Below are 20,572 nucleotides of genomic sequence, written 5' to 3' on the forward strand. Positions count from 1 at the left end.
ACACCAGACTGAATCTGTCCTTGTCACCCCTCTGCAGCTGGGCTGGTTCTCAGAAGCTCATGTGGTTCCTTTCCAGTTCTTCACTTTCCTGAGGAGAAGCAGCTTCTTTTCAGCTGCAGGTGTTCTCTCTTGGAGAGGATGTTTAAAGCTTTTGTTGGAAGCCTGGAAGGTGTTGGTGTACAAAGGAGTTTTCCTCTTGTAAGGAACTAATTTTCCCAGTTACCCTTTTCCAACTCCCCTTGTTCCGGGGACTGACTGCAGCCAGGAGAAGCTGCCTCCTAATAGCAAGCATTATGCTAGATTGCTTTATTGTTTAATAGCACTAAGCTTTATGGGTGTGAATTGGCTCCCAAAAGCAAATGGCAGCCTCCACTCTTCAGCAGTGTGGCAAATAATAGGAGGATAAAGGCAGTTAATTGAGGGGAAATCCCCTCACACAGACAAACAAAGCAGATTTATACTAACTAGCCAGCACATGGAGGGCAGTGAAAACTTCCCAAAGGTAGAACTTGACTCTTTTTTTCTACCACAGAGCCAAAATAATTCCCATAAGCAAAGGGACCTGTGTTAGTGTAGCTGAAATTTAGAAGCTGGGCTGTCCTTCCCTGACTCCAAACAGAAAAATAGATTCAGTCTTTAGATTTTGCTTTTAATGACTCCCACATACTTTGGAGTTAGAAATTTTCTTTGTTAAAAATGAAGTGTACTCCTCGTGGATCAGCTTCTGAGTTGCTGATGCTCTGCTTGTTGAGTGTGTCAGCCAGGCCCTCAGGGCCACAGAGAAAAACACCTATTCTGGAGCTGTTAAGAAAATGAAAATATGGTCAGAAACTAGGTATGGAGCAGCTGGATATTCTCCATGTAAATCATTTTTATACTCTATAGATGCAAGGCTTTTTCCCAGTTACAGGAACTGAAGTAGAACTGGGTGTCTATCCCCTAAACCTTATAACGCCTTCACACTTATTGCTGCTTCTAAAACAAATGCTGGGCTAAATCTCAGCTCAGCCTTAGTCAGTGAAGACAGGCTTATTGACCTCACTGAATCAAAGAAATAGAAATTCAAAGAGCTTATGACACAAATTCTTGAGAGGAGCTATTCTGGTTTTTTCCTGCAAATTTTGGGTGGTTAGCTAAAGGTCATAGATATTCAGGTTTGGTTTCTAGAGGTATAAAGTGGTTTTGGAGGTGTCTAGACACCATCTGATATTCCTATTTACTTCAGCTAGAAGAATAGGGTTCATTTTTTCCTAAATCTTCTGCTAGTAATTAGACAATCCAAGAAGTATCTTGTGGAAAAGGAATGATTTTTTAAAAAATTGTAGTTCAAAATAATTTGTTCAAGATCATATATCATGTCCATGGCTGAAAATAGAATAGAAAATACCTGGAGATAGGTAGGGGAAAAAAGTGCTCCTCAAATTTTATCAGCCAAAGGAACATGATTTTGCTCTATGGTGTGTATGGCCATTAAACAGAGGAAGTCCCAGACACTATAAATTTGCAAAGGTTTACCCAGGATGCTTCCCCGCAATCGTTTTGAACTCATTTTCCCAGTTAGGTCTTCCATACAAGGTTTTCTGTTTCAGTCCTGTAATCACATCTTTCTCTTCTTCATGATGCACTACGAAGTGAGTGGCCTGTGGGGAATGAAAGACTAAGGACAGATAAATACAGCAGCATTGTGTTCTGGTTAAAAAATAATAATGTCAATACTGACTGAATGATTTTCCTAATGAGATTATGGAATTTATGGTGTTTTGCAAGGAAAACTAAGACTGATAAAATCCTGACTATCAGTGTCTACCCCTTCCTTCTCCCCAGAATGGGTAATCTCAAGAGTTAAAGCTATGAAACACTGAACACAGCAATTAATTGTAGGGTTTTTTTCAATGAACAGGTTTAGTCTAAAAATTCTAACATAGGACTTAAATTAAATTATAAGACTTAAATTAAAAAATCCTTTCCCTTCAAATACAATAACAAGACTTCCTTGACCATAATGAAATCCTGACAGTTTGTTCTCTGGAAGGTTTGATCCATATGAGGAGGTCTTGCTTGTGTAACTTCCAGCTAGACAGCTAAGTTAAGTAAAGCAAGGAAGAGATGTGGTTAAAGAAAGCTCAGGCCTTACAGAGTTCTGTAGCCCTTTTATATGAGACAAAAAAAAATTCCAGGTAACTTTATCCCCAAGGAAAAAAATGTGGGACTTTTCTTCTTTCCTTCCTGTTTTTTTGACATTGCATATGTGATAACTTCCTTGCTGCTCCCTCTCCCTGTCTCTACAGCACTTTGGGCACATGGTGAATTTTGCAATGGTGAGATAAATGTAATATAAAGCATCACCAAAAGTAACAGAGTGAGAGCCTTTCCTGGCTCAATCCCACATTCTTAAGAGTCTGCTCTTTTGCATCCCCACAGCAACCTACCAGCACAAGACCAGAGAACTCATGAGTCCTGAAACAAATATGCTGCTATGGTTCAAGCTCTGTGCATTGGCTTCCCTGGTTCCCAAAGATCTTAGTTACATGCTTAAGGCAGAATCAGTTGTTTTAGAGACTCACACATGGTCAGCTGAGGTTCCTCCTGTGAACAAAGCCTGCTTCCCACAGAGCACAACCAGAGGAAACCAGAAAGGAAATCAGTGCACATTAACAGATGATCCCATGTAACTCCTGATGGATGACAGCTGTCTGCACACAAAACCTCTGAGAGCCAGATGGATGCCCAGGATAAAAGACCATTTGAGTAGTTATGAAAACAAATTTTTCTGACATTAACCTCAGTTTTGTGGCAGTGATATCCTCCACTGTGTGGTTACCTGAGATTCATCCCAGCCTGTAAGGTAGATGTTGTAGCTCAGAAACTCTGCGTTATTCCTCTCCTGCATTTGAGCCTCCAGAGATTGCAAGAGGTCAGCAAACCATTCAAAGGCATGAGTGTCCCTGCAAAGCCAGTAAAAATAAATCTGGAAGAGACAAGAATGAGCTGTCAGGGAACACAGGCACTTATGTTTTCCAGGTTTACGTCTGCTGACAGAGTGAGGATTATAGATTTCTTGTAAAAAATGTCCTGAACACTTCAGTAGATGGGTAGGATGGTATTGAAGCTATTCAGGAATTTTGATGCTGAGAGGGTTATAAAGCTGAATGACTGACTGCAAGAACAAGGAAATATCTTCCTGTTTCTTTTCCACATTTTTAGTTTGCAATGTTTCCCCACTTATCTCCTTGTAAAACAGTTTGTTAAGCCATAAATAAATGATTTAGAGGTGAATTTGCTTTCTGTCTGCTGGCAGGCAAGATAAAGTAGGTTAAAAAACCAGTTCTGTTCTCTGAATATTACCATAACTGCAATGTGTGCCTGCACACCTCTGCACAGGGAGTTTCCAGGGGCAGGAGGGGAGAGGAGGATGCTTCCATTGCTCTTCTTCTTACAAAAAGCTTTCTCTTTGTGCTGAGGGAAGGAATGCAATATTTGCCCAGGCTGTATTAGTGCCTTGAACTTTGTGTTTCTCAAGTAGATGAACACCATTTCCACTGCAACTGGAAATCCCCAGGGCCACAGTCAGGATTAGCTTGTAGACTATTTCTCCTTTCGTTATATTTTTGCTTTAGATCCTCCTGTTTTTCCTCCTGCTAACCTTGAGAGGGAACAGGACTCTTCCTTGTTTTAGTACTCATGCATGCCTGGAGCCAGATCACCTTTGCTGTGCCTGCTTTGACTTGGGCCCTTGGCCTTTGAACAGTTACAGGGGTCTGGGAAAGAGCACACAATACCTTCTTGAGCTTTAGGTTGGTGGCATCATGGCAGTATTTGTACCAGACAGACTTGAGGACAGATGCAAAGGGGGTGACCCCTATTCCAGCTCCAACCAGCATCACAGTTTCATAACTGAACACATCCTCACTTGCTGTTCCAAAGGGGCCATCCACAGCTATCCTGGAATTGAAAGTAAATTAACTCAGTAGTGAATATTTATTAACACCATTTAAAATGGCACTTAAAAGGTATTGTTCTGCTACAATTCATATTTGGACTGAATACTAGTCAAAAAATGGAGAGGTGGAGTTGATAGAAAAAACTGCAAAGAGCACCTAAGACCCACATCTGTGTCACCATTTAATGTTTGTATTTGCTTGAGCAATATTTAAACTGCCATAGATGTTTTTTTGATTTTACCATGGAGGCTCTTTGTACATACTTGGGCAACTTCCATGCCTCCTGGAATTCTTGTTTATCACACCCACAGGCATTGAACAAGCCCTCTGTCCAGTCTCCTACAATACGGACGTGAATGCTGAAGTAATCCTCTTCTGGAGCAGAAGTCAGTGTAAATGGATGCCATTCCAGTTTAGACACTGCTGGACATTTGACAAAAATGTATTGTCCAACCTCCATCTTGAAGCCTTTTTTCATCATCTGGAGCTCAATTGTCTTGAAGGGATGAATGACCACCTACAGTGAGAAGGGCAAAGGGAAAAATAAGGAAAACCACAGGCTATCCTATAGATATTGGATAGGTAGTACCACTGGAAATGGATGTTTTCTTGTTTTAGTTGGGTGGGACCTTGGCTATCCTTTAGAAACAATCTTCTAGAAGTAAAAACAGTAATTCTGTCACTCTAATTTTTAATCCTAAAGTTGTCTGCCAAAATTATTTTCATTTTTCAAAAGAGATTTGCAAGAGGAAGAATCAAGTCTCTCTATCTCTTAATTTAGGTATTAACTGCGGTGTTTAGGACTGTGAAGAAATTTTCTGCCAACAGGGCACAAAACAGACACCATATAAATATAGTCTAGAAGTGGCTCACAGGAGATTTTGGTAAAATTATCAAAAGCACACAGATATTTGGGAGCCTTCCAATGTGTCAGCATCATTATAGAGCACAGTAGAAACACCTAATGTCATCCCCCAAACCCCGCTATGATTTGAAGAGGGTGTGTCCTCAGCATGCAGTACAGTGCCATGTGAGGAAATTACACTGGGAAAATCCAGGATACTTATCATATGTTTGAGCTTAGTTCTGTGCTAATTCAGCTGTCAGAATTTCAGGATCAGTGTTAATATCTCTGCAACACACCATGGGAATGGAAGCTCAACATTAGATTCGGATACATAAAAAAACATGCTCTTGTTTTCAGGGGTCATTTGTTCTGTGTCTTAAATTAGTCTCAAGTCTGTAGAATTTCTACACTGTGGAATTTTTCACCCAATACAAAGAAAATCCATTTCTTTCCTAAGATTCAGTCCTGTGCCTTAGCTAACTTCCTCCTCTTGCTCACTTTTAGAGGCTACATTTGGATGTTAGATGTTGGCATCGTGACAGCAGTCAGAGCATTCCTTCCACTGATAACTTGGATATGTAGGAGCCTCTGCCTTTGCTGCAGCATTTGGAGAAGAAGGTGATGCTTTGCCTGGTATTAAGTGCAGCATCAGCACTTACCTTTGTGATAACTACCTTCTGCTGTGACCTCCAAAACCGCACCAGCCGCTCACACAGGTACAGAAACATGGGACCTACCACCCACTTCCATGTCTGTAAGCAGAAGAAAACAAGTCAGATGGTGAAGATCACAGAACCATAGAAAGGTTTGGCTTGGAAGAGATCTTAGAGATCATTTAGTTCCAACCCCCTGCTGTGGACAGGGACACCTTTCACTAGACGAGATGGCAATTTAGATCAAATAAAATCCTGGAAATTCTATAAGCAGAGGTGAAGTTCAAGCAATCTGTGTTCTTTATTAACCAGATTAGGGAATCCTTAAGCTATATGACAGCTTCAGAATTCTGGTCAGAGAGGGAATTTCTTTCTCTGTTGAGTGTTGCAGCTGGCTTTTTAGTTTCTACTAGAGTTACAGCAAGGTATTTTCCTGCAAGTAATTTTGTCTCTGTCTAAAGAAGAATGTAACAAAGTGAAATGTGGTATTAAGGTATTATTGACTCAGGTCTGTGTTACTACAGGAAAAGATGTGGTTTCTGTTAACAGATCATTCTGAAATGTGAAAGAAAAAACAGCCGGGTTAGTCAATAAAATCTGAAGTTTCAAATTCACATGTCCAGGGCTTATTTTCTTGCTAATGATCATTAATCCATTAATAATATTAAACTATTTATTATGAGAATTATAGCACTTTCTAGATATCCCCAGGAGCCATTACTTTGCAGTTTACTTTTTGGATAAAACGTTCTCAGATACCAATTGTTCTTTTGTGTTGTCTGTCAACTGTGCTTATTTTGCAGCACACTGGAAGTGTGTCTGGAGTCCATTTCAGCTTACAACCCACTGTGTCCAAATCTCTTGCTTCATGCAAAGAAAGCTGCCACTGAAGAGTGCTGAGGGTTATATGACTGGTTTTCTATGCAATTTAAGAAAAAATAGAAAACTGTAAATATTTTCAATTGGATTTACACACAAGCCAGCTGTTCTTACCATAGGAGGATTCCCTGAAAACTGGGGGATTGGACAAGCCTCACTCTTGCCCCACTGACTGAAATTCTTGTAGCAAATCTCTGGGTTGTGTTCAGCCAGACTTTCAGCTGTCTGTCCCCGTACAATACGACTGGGAAAAAAAGTAAAGATCATTAAAGCAATTAAAATTAAAATGAAAGTATCTGTTCCTTATTGTTATTCTATTTATGTACTACTCTATTTATATGGAGTTGTCTACTTCTGCACTGCTACAGCTTTGATACAGATTTACTGCTCTAATCTACCCACAAAGTTACCATTAAAGAAATAAAAATGGGGAGGGAAGTTTGTGGGATAAAATCCTGATTTCAAGATTAGGTAAGGAACTGAGACTTGTGTCCATTACCACTTCCAGGATGTGGTCACAATTAGAAAGCTTCATTCTTTTCTGAGTTAGCCTACTTTTTTCTTCAATTAAAAAAAAAAAAAAAAGCTGATCAAAATAAATAAAACAATCAAAACAACCAAAACCTGGAATGGACACGTAATCAATTTGCTACTGACCACTACAGAGACCATTTCTGCTGTTTATTTTAGAAATTTGGAGATCCCTTTCCAGCACACATTCTTCCTTTGGCCCTTCCTCTCCCTCTAATGCTGCGGTGCAGCTGTTCAGGTGCTATGAATGAATACAGATGCTTTTGACACAAGCAGCTATTGCAGCTATAGCAGCTTGCATCAGCTGATTATCTGGCCTCAATTTTCTTGCTTGGTTGGTTCTTTGTTTATTTGTTTGTTATTGTTTGTTTTAGTAACAAATAAGGAATCCTGAATGACCCAGTACAGCTGTATTTCCAGTAGCAGAACTGGTGCAGAGAGATAATTTCAGTTTCAAGGGGCAAAAGCCTATTCTTTTTCACAATTTCCAGCCTCTGGAGTTCTGCCAACCTCAGGATCTTAGTAGAAAAATTCAGATTAAGATCTGCTGGATCTAGAAACAGTCTGTTTCTAATCAGGCTGTTCAGTTTTACGCCAACATGATTCTTTGATATCTTCTCCCCATGACTTCTCTTTCTGCTTTTCTAGCTCAGTTTCTGTGGACTAGACTACATTTCTGATATTTCAAAAACCCCATGGTACCAAAGCCATATGCATGCCTAGCTTTGTGTGACAGATTTTTTTAGAGCATTTTTACAAAACCTCTGCTCAGAGTTGAGAGATATTGCTCATAAATATTATTAATGAACCTCTTCTTCATTAAATGTTTGATTAATATCCTGTCTGAAAAATAAAGGGAAGCAGTGACACTGTCCCAGCAGCATCACGAGTTGCAATTTGCAGGAACATCAGCAGTTACAGTTCACTTCCCCACTAATGACAACGAGTTCAGCTGAGCCCCCTCTGGGATGAGTTACAGGAACAGGAGGAGCCCATTTCCTCCACTGTCCACCCCATTGCTTAAGGGAAAGAGAGCCTGGGGGTTTTTTCCTTGCCCTATGCTGTGTTCAAGGTTTGACAATGTCAGTGCCCTGTACAAGAGAAAGAAAAAGCTTATTTCCCCTTATCAGTCAGTGTAGATGCTCTTTCTATGACTGTAATTATGCTTTCAGCAGTATGGCCTTGTAATTACTGCTTTTTTGGCTGAAGGTTTTCCTTTAACTCCCAAAGAGTGAACTGCACCTCTGCACCCTCTCATTTTTACATTTACTGTGTTGGGAAATTTGGGACATTTGTCTGTGACGTAGAGCTCATGCACAAAACAACATCAGTGCTTCAAAAGTGCTGTAACAGCTTGTAACAGACAAGAATTATTGTAGAGTCAGAGAATTAAATCACACAATGGCTTGGGTTGGAAGGGACCTTAAAGATCATCCAGTTCCAACCGCCCTGCCATGGGCACGGACAGCTTTCACTGGACCAGGTTGCTCAGAGTCCAGTGCAGCCTGGCCTTGAACACTTCCAGGGATGGGGCAGCCATAGCTTCTCTGGACAACCTGTGCCAGTGCCTCAACACCCTCACAGTAAGGAATTTCTTCCTAATATCTGATCTAAACTACTCTCAGTTTGAAGCCATTCCCCCTTGTCTGTCACTCTGCGCTCCTGTAAAAAGTCTCTCTCCATCTTTCTTGAATCTGCCCCTTTGATGCTATCACTAACCTTTGACTCAGCTTTCTGTATATACAATGATGTGTGTTTGTAGAGATTAATGAGAATATGTGGGGCAGCCTTCTGTCCCCTGAGATAAACTGGTATTTATGCCTCTTCCTAACATGTTGCTTTGAGACTATCAGTTCATACTCATTCCATGGCATCCATCTTTGCACCCTTGAGATGCCTTCCATGAGTGGAACAAGCCCATCTCATATTTTCTCTGAACTCAAAATGCCATTATTACCTTGAAGGCCAAATAAGTGAGGTCACTGAGTTCACAGCTGGAAAGCATCCTTCCCTCTACAGATGAGAATATTCCTATGTATATCTGCTACCAAAGGATAGCTGAACTTCACTGACAACCACTGCTGCTCAAACTCTTGCCTTTTCATTCCAGTACAATTAAGATGGTGGGAGTACAGTGAACACTGAAGTAAATAAAAATTCAACTTTTATAAAAATATATGCTCTCCACTGACCTCTGGAAAGGGCAATGCTTGCTTTCTGATAGCATTGTGTAGTAATTACTGGCAAGTTTGGACATTGTGTCAGTAACTATACATTGTTTGCTGCAGAAAACATGAACCACTTTTTTTTTTTTTTTCCTCAAGTTTTGCTCAAACCGTTTCCTTGTTATGAAAGTTGGAATGGACAAATATGCTGGGGGTGATGCCCATCTGCCTTCTATTTTTGTTCTTCCTGTTTTACATTGATTTCTGCCTTTTTAATGGCACTAATGGACTGTAAGGAAGTGGTTTTGAATAATCATTTTTTGCTGGGAATTTTTAAAGCACCCTTTCTGTTGCATGTAGGACTTCCTTTAAAATGGACAATGTAGTGTAATTGTGAAGTATTTAAGTGTAGCTTGGATACTTGAGTCTTTTTTCTTTATTCACCTGTTCTTTGGTTTTATAAAATGGATCTAAAGTTCATTTTTCTAAGTGCTAAAATTGTGTTTGTGTAGTGATAAAACTGTTTCATTAGGCTTTTCAGCTCTTTCAGAAGAAGATATGGAATGAAGCAACAGCAGAAAAAGATGTTTGGCATTTGAAAGTTAGAAAACTTTACAAAAGCCTATTTCTAAGTTGAAACAGCTAAAAATCTATTCTTAAATTCTGCTGATATTACAAGTTCATCCAAGCCTGAAACATAAATCTATATTATTATAGTTTTCATTATCCAAAAGAATTCTAGACTCTATGTAATTTTTATACTGAGATCTCTTTATATGCATCTGTGTGATGCAATTCCTTTTAGGAGAGAAAGGTAAATTCACAGTTAGAAACAGAAACCTTGGAAAAGAGCTTTGCAATTAAGATGTCAGAAGAAGTTGAGTGATAGTGAGCTTAAATGTGCCAAAGTCACATGAAACCTCCTGTGTGAGGACAGCTTGTTGCAAGTACCAGTGAGAGCCTCTAGACTCTCAGAGCCTCTATTGGCCCATCACTGCCTTCAAAAACTACTGCTGCTCAGTGACAGAAGTCCCTGTACTCATGGGGGGGCTTTAAATAAAGATTCAGTAGTTATGAGATATTTTGTGATAAGTGCAAATACTCACCCAGCACCGTGGATGACAAGGCCAATAAAGAAGATGACAAAGAGATGATGGGTGTACCAAAATACTTCAAAATATGACCTCCGGATGGTTTTGGTGGATGAGGTGATGATGAGGATGAGGGCCAGTGTGATGACAACCCCAGTGATGCCAGCCAAGTACGTGAAAGCCACATAGAGGCCCCCAACGGGATTCTGTGAAATAATTGCACACCTTGGTCTAAGGAAGGGGTTGCACCAAAGCACAGCCAGCTGAACCATCTCTCACCAAACCTTTTACTTTGTTATCAGTCCTTAAATCATCTGATGCCAAAATCCCACTTCATTTTTGTTGCACTGCACATTTACCTTTACTAAGGTAATTGGAAGTAGAGAGAATGCATTTCCCATTAATTAACACACCAAACATGGTTTCTTACTCTTCCATGGCTCAGCAGGACTGCTTGGGGAAGGTGAATAGATTTACACAGCTCTGGTGTTCAGAGCTGGAGTCCTACATCCATATTTCGGGAGCTAAATGAAAACTCTCCTTTCCTCTGGTGTTGTACAGCTGTGGGAGTCATAACTCATGCAGAGTTTGGATGCTCAGAGCTCTTCTGGGAAGTAGGGAAGTCCCTTCATTTCTTTTTCCCCACTGACCAGAGCTTAAACCACCCAGCTTCAAAACTTTTGCCTTTACTTCTGTGTAGCTTTCTGAGTGCCATGTCTAAGTCAAAACACTGCTTTACAGGGTATATTTTTACATAATGTTTTAGAATTACTCTGAAATCCTCAGGTGGAAAAGTTTAAAGTACTACCAAAGTTCAGCAACTACCAAAGCTCAGCAATGATATTACTGGCAAATATAGAAGAATGGATTCTACTAGGTTTTTCTGCAAGATGGCCCAAACCCAGACTGTGGACACCAGAAATAGGCACTCTGCTCAAATGCTCTTCTATGATCACCTACACAAATGTAGTGATGACCCTTCAGAGTCTGATGTCACTTACAGCAATGGTTTGTCTGAAGAAGTTGACATAGCTTTCCTTTGGTTTGTCTCCAAGGCCAGAAAGCACAGCTGCCAGGGTGCCCTTCTCTTCAACACGGGCTTGCACACTCCACTCGACGTTGAATAAGTGTGCAATGGTGTGAATTGCTAGGAGTGACAGGAAAGGAGTAATCAGCATTGACCACAGGTACTCCGTGGTTCTGGGTAACATCTGAAACTTTGTCACATTTGTCAACTGCTGCTTAAGAGCTCTGCTGCTCTTGCCATCTTCATCACAATTGCAGATCACTGACGTGTTTTACTGCTAAAATTTTACCACCTGAATTTTACAGTTTTTGGGTGAGGGAGGGAAATAAGTAAAGGGAAATTTTCAGTATATTTTTGTTCAACAAAGGCTTTCAACAATCCAAGTAGTAGTATCCCAACATATGGGATACTGAAACATGGAATGGATTAACCTGTTTGTCAGGATCATCCTCATCCAGGACTTCTGTAAAAGAGCCAAGAACTGAATCTGGATTTATTTGGAGTCATATTTGTTAGTGCTGCTTTGTTCTGCAGTTTTGCTAATAATCATTAGTAATATTCTTGCTGGGCTGAATGCATCCAAAAACCTAAACCAGGTGAGGTGATCACATGAATTCCATTATATGTTTTTGTAGGGTAAAACTGTACAACGCTTTTCAAAATTTGAACCACCTCCTATAAGCAGATACTTATTTATCTTCAAAATAGGTCCAAGCTTTTTATATCCTTTTAAAAAAAAATATTTCTATTATTTGTTTCAAACATGCCAGATAAGAAATAAGTCTAAACAAGAATTAAGTCCAGCATATCCAGTTCTCAGGTCATTGCTAAACACCCTCTATTAAACTATCATAAATGGTACTGACAGTTCAAAATAAAAGTATTCTTTCTTATCTTTTGCTCTCTGACAGTTGGCACATATCTGGAAACTGATTTAAGTCTTGGCACACACTGACTCCTTTAATGAAATCAGGTCTCTGCACATATCCTTAAGAACTTTGGTGCCACCTGGATTCCACGTAAAATACACAAGAAAGCAACAAACAAAGAAACATTGGAGTACCAACCAGTGTGAAGGGCAATCATCCAGGCCACCATTTTGTGAAAGGTGAGGTTTCTGTCCAGCTGTCGCCTGATTCGGGTAGAGCAGCACTTTGGGTAGAAAGAAAAAGGTATTTGAAGACTATTTGTTTTGTCTGTGCACACTTTTTAAAGGTAGGGACAAAACCAGAAGGCCTGAGCATATTGGTGGCATTGCTAGGAAAAATTTAGCATTCCAGAATATAGACAAAAATATTTCCCCCTGTCTTTCAGAAAACATGAATTCCAGATTATATTTTAATACATCTCCCTTGAAACAAAGTATTTGATAAGGAGAAAAAAATTGACATCCTGTATTGCAAAGGAATACATCTTATCTGTTTTAAATGTCATATTATAAACAAAATAAGGGATCACAGTCTGCCCTGGCAGAGTGACTGCTTTGGCAGCACCAGGATCCTATTGTGTTTCACAATCTAGAAACAGGCTGCAAAGTTTGGGTGTAACTGTCTCAGGGAGCTCCCACCCCAAATCACATCACATTTGGTGGTGATATGAAGGCATTTCTTCCCCAAAATACTGGGTTTACTCCCCAGGCATTCACTTACAACTTGATTTGGAGTTACCCCAAAAAAACCTAGCAAAAATCTCTGCAGATACAAACGAAAGAAATTAATTCTCAAGCAAAACAGAATAATATTTTCATTACTAATGATGACAGGTTTCTAACAGACCCCATATGAATTCTTCTGCAGTCACTGGAAGTTTTCCTAAAACCTTAAGTCCCTGTAAAGATGACATTTGCTGTCTCCACACAATTAAAGGCATGATTGTCATGTGCTGTATGTTTGCATTGCATTTGCTAACCAGATAAGGGAACAAAACACTATGCGAACTACCACAAGTATTTCCTCACAAGAGGTAAACACTCTGGGGCTGCCACAATCACTTCAGACTATAATAACAAGCAGGAGAAATTTGGCCTTTTGTATCACCTATATTGAGAAACAATAAAAAAAGATTGTAGAATAAAATGTAGCATAGAGAGGCAGTGCTTGACTCCCTCGCAAAACCCACTTGATCTAAGAAGTGAGGCCGAGCAATGGCAGAGGGCTCCAGCTGCCCTCAGTCATGGGGCTCACTAACAGCAGTGAACACAGCAATGAGGGGCATGCAAAACACAACGCAGCTCTCTTTCAATTAAAACCAAATAACTTTGTAACATGTGATTTCTGGGTGGCAGGACGGAGAGGGCAAGACTTCTAAGTACATTCCCTTTGAACGCTGTGTTTGAGCAATTCTTTCCTCTTCTTGACCCCAACGCATCAGGAAGGTCACTACTCTTCCAAATAGTTACTTGACATTTAAATGATTTTTCTTATAGACCCTGACAGTTGTTACCTGCAGAGCACAGCTAGTTAGAGACAGCAGCACAACAAGCATAAGCAGCTCTCCCCCTGTGCCAAGGCCACCACAGCACTGCCACTGCCAATGGCTCACTGGGCCATGTGTGTTTTGCTTAAGATCTAAAATTACATCCTTCCTGAGGTGTAGATTTACTGCAAAAAAAGCAACTGGAGCTAAACAAACACCAGCTGTCTAAGAGTTCTATTCTATGCCCCTCCCTGCCCTCCTTGCTCACCCTCAGAGCCCTTTGCTTCCTCATTCCCAGCTATCAGCAGGTGAGTGTACTGCCAGCAGGAATGGAACTGTATCTCACTGCCAGGAACTCACTTTTATCTGGGTGTAGCCTGAGTGGCTCTACCACAGTGCCCAAGGCAGAAGAACTGACCCTGTGGTTTGAATACAAAGAGGGACAGTTTCCCAAGATATTGGTTGGAAAAGTTAGGTTATGCATGCTAGGAGAGGAGTAATTCAGGATAAGTAGCACAAAGTCCCAGCTGGAATACAATTCTCAACACCCAGAATCAGGTTTTGGCCTTCCAGTGGTGTCCATATGTATCCCCAGATCTTTCACTGCTTTGAGCTCAGAAGACCTATGCCCAGCCTGCTTTCCCCTGTGCAATCTCAAAAATGCCTCATATGATGATTGGCTCATCATTATTTTCCAGTCGCATTCATCCATAGCAACATTAATTCTTTCTAAATTTATGTTCATTATTGACTTCTGCAGCCAGAGGAGTCAGCCCTGGATTTTGGCTGATACTTGCTGATCTGCCTGGGGAATAACAACTTTAACCCTACAGCTTTATTTACTATCCTTTCTCCTTTTACATGAATGGAGGGTATGGCTGTCTGTTCTGTAGTTTCTCAGGATCTGAAGGAGTATAGGAAAAGACTGAAAGCCTAACATGTATTTCCAAATTTATATTCCTAAGTGTTACTCCTTAGAAAGGCTAGAGCACTGGCCTTGCTCATAAATGTGATTTAAGAGTTTAATGTGGCAGGCACATCTCATTTATTCACACTCATTGTGAGGATGCGTGTACTAGATGGAAATACAGCCTATTGTTTCTCTGGTTATTTTCTTATTGCTTCATATCCCACTTTCTTCCCTTATGAAGGACTGTTGAAACACTGCATCTATTTTATCACTTCCTCTTCTGCTCTGCCTTTTCAGCCCCTGCAGGCTGTCTCATTTGCATTAAGAAATTTATGCTGGGTTTAGAGATGAAAAACTACTTCTGGGAAGTGGTTTTGTTGATCATGTTTATGTTAAAAGTGTCCAGAAAGAAAGGAAGAATCATTATACATTTGGAAGGACAATTAATGAACTTGAGGAGAATATTGTTTTTTCTCTGGACCATGGCCTGCATTGTCTGCATTATTTCTGCTGTAATAGCCAGAAATCTAGATTTTGGCAGTGTGATAGAGTCAGTACTATCACAGGAAGCCTCTCCAGCTGTCACTTTGGATAAGTTGTCCTTTCCTTAGTGTCATCTCCTCAGTGTTGTGTATACCATCTGGATTTGGGAGCTAGAAAAAGTCAAAAGGCCTGTGAACTCTTTGATCTGAGATGGAAATGCAACTGAGACAAGAAAGAATGTCATTTATGAGCCAGCTGGAAAAAAGTCCCACTCTGAAAGTCTATAAAAGACTACATTTGTCTTAAGGACTGAGCATGCAAAGACAGATGGGGCAAATATTTCCCTCTCTAAGTGGGTGTAGCATCAGTGACAAACAATGGATGTATGTGAGCACCAACAGCTTCTGCCAGCCAAAAGATGGACTTTGCATCCAGGGCAGGACCATGCCCAGGAGGCAGCTAAAAAGGGAGGACTCAAAGGAGACTAATTCAAAGCCACACTCTCAGCAGAACTCTAGATACCCCATGGGCATTAGACCTCAGTCTTACTCATAGCAAAACTCCAGGCTTATCTGCTTCTCATAAAAGGACATCCTCAAAATACGGTGTATTTGGGGAACTCGGACAAAGTTTCTTGCTATATTTGCAAGTCTGTTTAGGTATGAAAGATAATATCTTTCACAAATTTTGAAATTCTTTCTTCATCTCACCGCACTTGATCCTCTGAGGAAGGAGAGCAGGTTTCGACATACTGGCAGCAGAATCAGCATGCAATTGAAATTCAGACAGGCTGCAGGGGCCCTTGCAAGAGCCAGAGCACGCTGCAATTAGAGAGATGCTGTTATTAATTGCATTACCTAAGACATTATCCAGGGCATGGACAGGCACAGATTTCATTTATGTATTATATCATAACTGGTAAAGAGTGTGAGATCTGAAGTTCACATTTACACAGTGAATGTTCAAAGGAATCATGCTCTGGTCAAGTCAGAAACACATGTGCAGGCAGAACACACTCCTGCAGACAAACAGACACCTCCTGTCTCCAGTTTTGAATTAATATGGTTGTACAAAAAGCTTCCTGTCATGTCTGGCATTCAACAGGCTAACACAGGTGCAAATCTAAGCCATTAGCAGAGGTTTTGTGTCCCAAGGTTGTAAAGAGTCTGTGGTTTCGGTTGGTGGGGGTTACGGACAGCTTTTAAGAGAAGTTCTCTGTCAGTAAAGGAGTCTAGGGAAATTTGTTGCCTCAGCTTTTAGGAATCTGTCTCCTTAATGTTGGTCTTTACACCCTTAATTATTTAAAATTTTTGAACTGTTTGAAATGAAGAAAAAATGACCATATTAATCAAAATGCAATGAAGGGAAGAAAAATAATGTTTGCTCTCCTTGCATGGGTTGAGACCTTTTAGGTTTTAGAGCACAGCTGTTTGGGTTTACACTGAGCTCTACTTATCCAAGCCTGAGTCTCTGTGACTTCAAAGGCAAATGCATCATGATTGCAAAGCACAGGATTTGATCCAGAGACCAGAAGCCGTATGCAGAATGGGATTTCATGCTTTGTAGAATTAAACCACAGCTTTGCAAACCTTTGGCAAAATGCTGTGCTCTGTAATCTGAAGCTTAGGCTGATTTTTATGCCTGTGATCAGAGTTTTAAAATATGTGAACAAATTGATTTTCCCTGTCAATTGGTTGTGACCTGTGGTAGCTTTGGAAGCAAGTTTGTAGTAGGACACAATGCTGCACTAAGAAGCTGGATCACATAGAATAGCCCAGGATCCAGGGCCACTTCACTACCTGACTACCACTCACATTCTTGATGAATATATGAATGATGATTGCTTTTCAGAGCCAATGTCTTTATAAACTATTCACACTCTGAAAAATAATTGCAAGGAGAAATGACTGCACAACAGTTCAACAGCAATATTTTATTCATCTTTTGCTTAATAAAGTAGCCACAATTAATGCTTAATTTAATTACTAGGAGCATAATTTTTGACTGAAAACATCTTTAGAGTGGGATCTCTCTATTTTGTGTGCCAGCTTTCTGTTCAGAAGCACTGAACATCTGCCTACAGTTATCTGCTTGCATGGGACATCTACATGAGCCTGCTGCTCCAGCCACTAAATCCAGTTTTGATCAGCTAAAACTATTCAAAACTGCTGTGCTATTGTCTGTGACAAAATAATAATGTCTTGTACTTACGCCAAGGAGCACTCTGGTGTAGAAGAATTTTGGTGGGACATCATATACAAGATAGTACCACCAAAAGAGGAAGACATTTAAACCCAGCCACACAAGCTGAAAGAGAATTAAACAGGAAGCTTACAGTTTGTTGTTAGAAATAATCCATCTGAATTTACACAGTTCAGATAAGAGCCAGTTACTTCCCTGTGCTCCTGTTTGCACAGAGAGATGTACTGCAGGGTATAAAGTTTTCAGCAAGCGTGATAGAAATCTTTCTGGTATAAACAGGTGATTTGTGAACACGGGGTACAGGAGTGGCAATAGACCAAAACATAGCAATGTGCAGCTGAAATGTTTTCGCAGGTCAAGGAGTTTAGGGTTGGTTGTATCAGGACTGTCATACTACAAGTGTTTAATTCTGAGTTCAGTTAAATCTCTAAATACCATTGAAGGTTAGGGACTCTTCCAAATGGCAGTTCCACAGGCACATTAATCTATGTGAGAGGAAGACTTGGAAGCTGTGACAAAGAAGCTTGACATCTAAATTTAGATAGGCTAAATTACACATGAGGCTGAATTCAAGAAGAGGGTCTGAAATCAGCCAGCAGGGAATATTCAACACAGGCCCTTTGGTAGCATGTAGACTACCCCAAACCAGGCTTCTGTGTAGCTGTGCTGCAGAATTTTCTCACACTTACACATCCTGGGGTGCAGGCGTTTTAGGGAAAGACATGTTATTAACTCTTAGGCAGCTACAAGTCCACCTAGCAAAAAAAAGTCATAATGAATCTGGATATTTGCCCTCCTGGAGCTGGTTGGCTGATTGCACATCCCATATTTAAACATACCTACATCACTGCACTCCTTCTAAGCAGTTTTACTAAGTGGTGCATAAAAACAGAGAGAAAGTCTGAGAACTGGGAGAAATCCCAGAAAAGGTGACATTAGAGTTCCTTTCCCCTCCTAACTCATGCATTTTGCTAGTTCTTTGGCTCAAATAGCACTGTAAAAAAAACTTGGGATTATTTCAAATATTGAAAATGTAAATAAATACTGGGAAATGAAGGGATTTCCATCAAGGTAAGGCAGTATATTGGAAATCCCCAAGTCCTCATTAAAACACCGAGCTCATCTCAGGATTAAGTGCTTAGGACGCTTATTGAAAGTGACAGTGGCACACTCTGGCAGCGTGTTTCTGTTTTGTTGAGGTACATCAGTAGGAATTGTGTCTGACCTGTTTCTGTCAAGCACTGGACAACCCTCTGCCTGTTCAGTGTACAGTAAAGATGTAGAGGCTAAAGCAGAGCACTTGGGTAAGGTTTCCAGTGGTCTGTCCTTTTAGCTGGTTTCTTTATGTCTGTTAGTTTCCTTCCCTATTACCCTCACCTTGTTATAGCTTTGAGGTTCAAAAACCAAATTCCTTATTTGAGCAAAATAAAGGCCCCTTAATTAATTCTTTTATTATTTCAGTTCTGGTGGGAAAAAAAAAAAAAACAAAAACCAAAATTCACCTCATGGCAATTTCAACTTCCTCAAATCACTGAAGGTGACAGCAAACACCGTCACTCCCTTTCAAAGCACTGAAGTGCCACAGCTCTGGGATTATGTTCCTAAATTGCAAGGTCAAATGCAAGTACTGCCTGCTCATAGCAGCAGAAACACTCAGTGGAATAAAGATGCTCACATTTCAGTCACCAAAAATATACAAACTCTACACCTTCTTTTTCTTCCTCTCAATATTTACATTACTAACAAAAGGTAACCATAACATCTGAACTGCTCTTACATTTTGGTTTTCTATATGTTTTTAATACATATATGTATATGTACATAATATATGTCTAGAGGTATACCTTTATACTGTGACATAAAAAAGAGAAAACACTAGAGTATAAACTCAGTTTTCTCCAAAGAGGGCTGCCCTGCTTACTCTTTAGCACTTGTAAATGCAACTGGGATTTTCCGTACTTTAAAATCTTGATCAGAATTAATTTAACCTACTCTTACAGCCCCTCTATGCAAACTGTAAACAAATTCAATTAAAATAGTAGCTGTCTTAATGAAGGATTCATGAATATCTGCTCTAAATTCTTGAATCTGACATTAACAAAAATTTTATACCATCAAGACTCTGTGCTTTCAGTTACAACCACTTCTGTTCATTAAAGTGCAAGAAAGGGTGATTGTTTTAATTGCTTCCTCTGTTGAAGTGCACGTAGTTAAGTGAGTTTTAAAGTTGTTTTGCTTAACTAAAGTATTTCTAACAAAGCAAAGTCTCAGTTAACAATGAAGCCTACAGCAACTGAAATACCAGAGAGCTCCTTAAAAATGATCCCTTGAAGCATTTCCCTGCATTTGCTGCCCCAGTTTCAGCATAATCAGGTGCATCTTTCACTGGCACAGTGAGAACTGCTCAGCACAGCTTTCTGTAAAACTTTTCACTAGACACAAATCACAACAAAAATTGGACTTACAACGACGAAGATGGACAGTCCTTCATTCTCCACCCAGTTCCCCATGGCTGCCTGAGATGTGTGTGCACAGCAGCCCCGCTCTCTCTGGGACAGCCTCTATGTCTTCTCTCATGAGGAAGTGAGAGCAAAAGGTTGCAGCAACCTGTTTCCTTTCTCATTCATTTGGGAAATAAGTTAACCATTTAATCATGACCCCAGTTCTCTTTCAAATAGGTTTCTACCATCTCTACATATAACATTTCATAACTCAAATACATATAAACTGTTGAAATAGACTTTTTCATTGTGATATAAAGGATAGAATAAGTTCTACAACTGGTCAGGTTTTCTGCTAAAAAATGTATTGCCACTTTATATAACTTTTAAAGCTGAGGTGTAACATAGAAAGAACAGAAGAGTTACCTCTGCCCAGACCTGTCTCTTTTTAATCATCTCGGGACTGAGATGCAGATCATGCTGATCTTTGTTGATAAATAATCACTAGTACTATTTCTCTTCCAGTAATTCAATGTCCATGGAAACTTCAAAGACTAATCTAACATTCCTCTTTGTCTGATACATTCAAACCTCGCTAAGTTCTTTCCAAAATTCTTCTCTGTTCTGGCCAAAACTGAGGACATATGTCACTGGATAAGCTTTTTTTCATGGTTTTGAGTCTTGCAGAATCCCCTTTGATGGCCATCCCAAATGGATCACAGAATTATAGAATGATAGAGTGCTTGGGTTGGAAGGAACCTGAAAGATCATCTACTCCCAAACCCCTGCCATGGGCAGGGAGGCCATCCACTAACTCAGGTTGCTCAGGGCCCCATCCAACCTGACCTTGGATGCTTTCAGGGATGGGTAACACTTGCAGGGATGCTGGATGTCATCAGAGGGTCTGGTGGCCATATTCTTGTTTATGGAGGTAGCCTCTGGAAGTTAAACATTTGGAGTGGCTAGGGAAGAAAGGAGGGGGGCAGC

At 40.2% G+C, this 20,572-nt stretch overlaps 1 protein-coding gene across 1 annotated transcript; it reads right to left on the reverse strand.

Moving 5' to 3' along the window:
* Positions 1-486: 486 nt before the first annotated feature.
* CYBB (cytochrome b-245 beta chain) lies at positions 487-19,765 on the reverse strand. The gene is made up of 13 exons (XM_068179778.1): positions 19,610-19,765; positions 17,154-17,249; positions 15,653-15,763; positions 12,202-12,286; positions 11,109-11,254; positions 10,123-10,313; positions 6,435-6,564; positions 5,448-5,540; positions 4,205-4,458; positions 3,780-3,942; positions 2,822-2,968; positions 1,516-1,640; positions 487-801 (listed from the first exon to the last, which is right to left on the reverse strand). The coding sequence occupies exons 1-13, from the start codon at positions 19,652-19,654 to the stop codon at positions 675-677; spliced, it is 1,713 nt and encodes a 570-aa protein (XP_068035879.1). The 5' UTR covers positions 19,655-19,765; the 3' UTR covers positions 487-674.
* Positions 19,766-20,572: the final 807 nt, after the last annotated feature.

The sequence above is a fragment of the Anomalospiza imberbis genome, chromosome 2, assembly GCF_031753505.1.
Source record: "Anomalospiza imberbis isolate Cuckoo-Finch-1a 21T00152 chromosome 2, ASM3175350v1, whole genome shotgun sequence".
Classification (NCBI taxonomy): Eukaryota; Metazoa; Chordata; class Aves; order Passeriformes; family Viduidae; genus Anomalospiza; species Anomalospiza imberbis.

Bases quoted from the DNA above. Each gene is read 5' to 3' on its own strand.
- CYBB (XM_068179778.1), bottom strand. From the start codon at position 19,654: ATGGGGAACTGGGTGGAGAATGAAGGACTGTCCATCTTCGTCGTT. The intron at 12,287-15,652 runs GTGAGATGAAGA...TTCTACCCAAAG, and splicing joins TCCTCAGAGGATCAAGTGCG to TGCTGCTCTACCCGAATCAG. The intron at 6,565-10,122 runs GTGAGTATTTGC...TTTTTTTCCCAG, and splicing joins CTTGTCATCCACGGTGCTGG to TCGTATTGTACGGGGACAGA.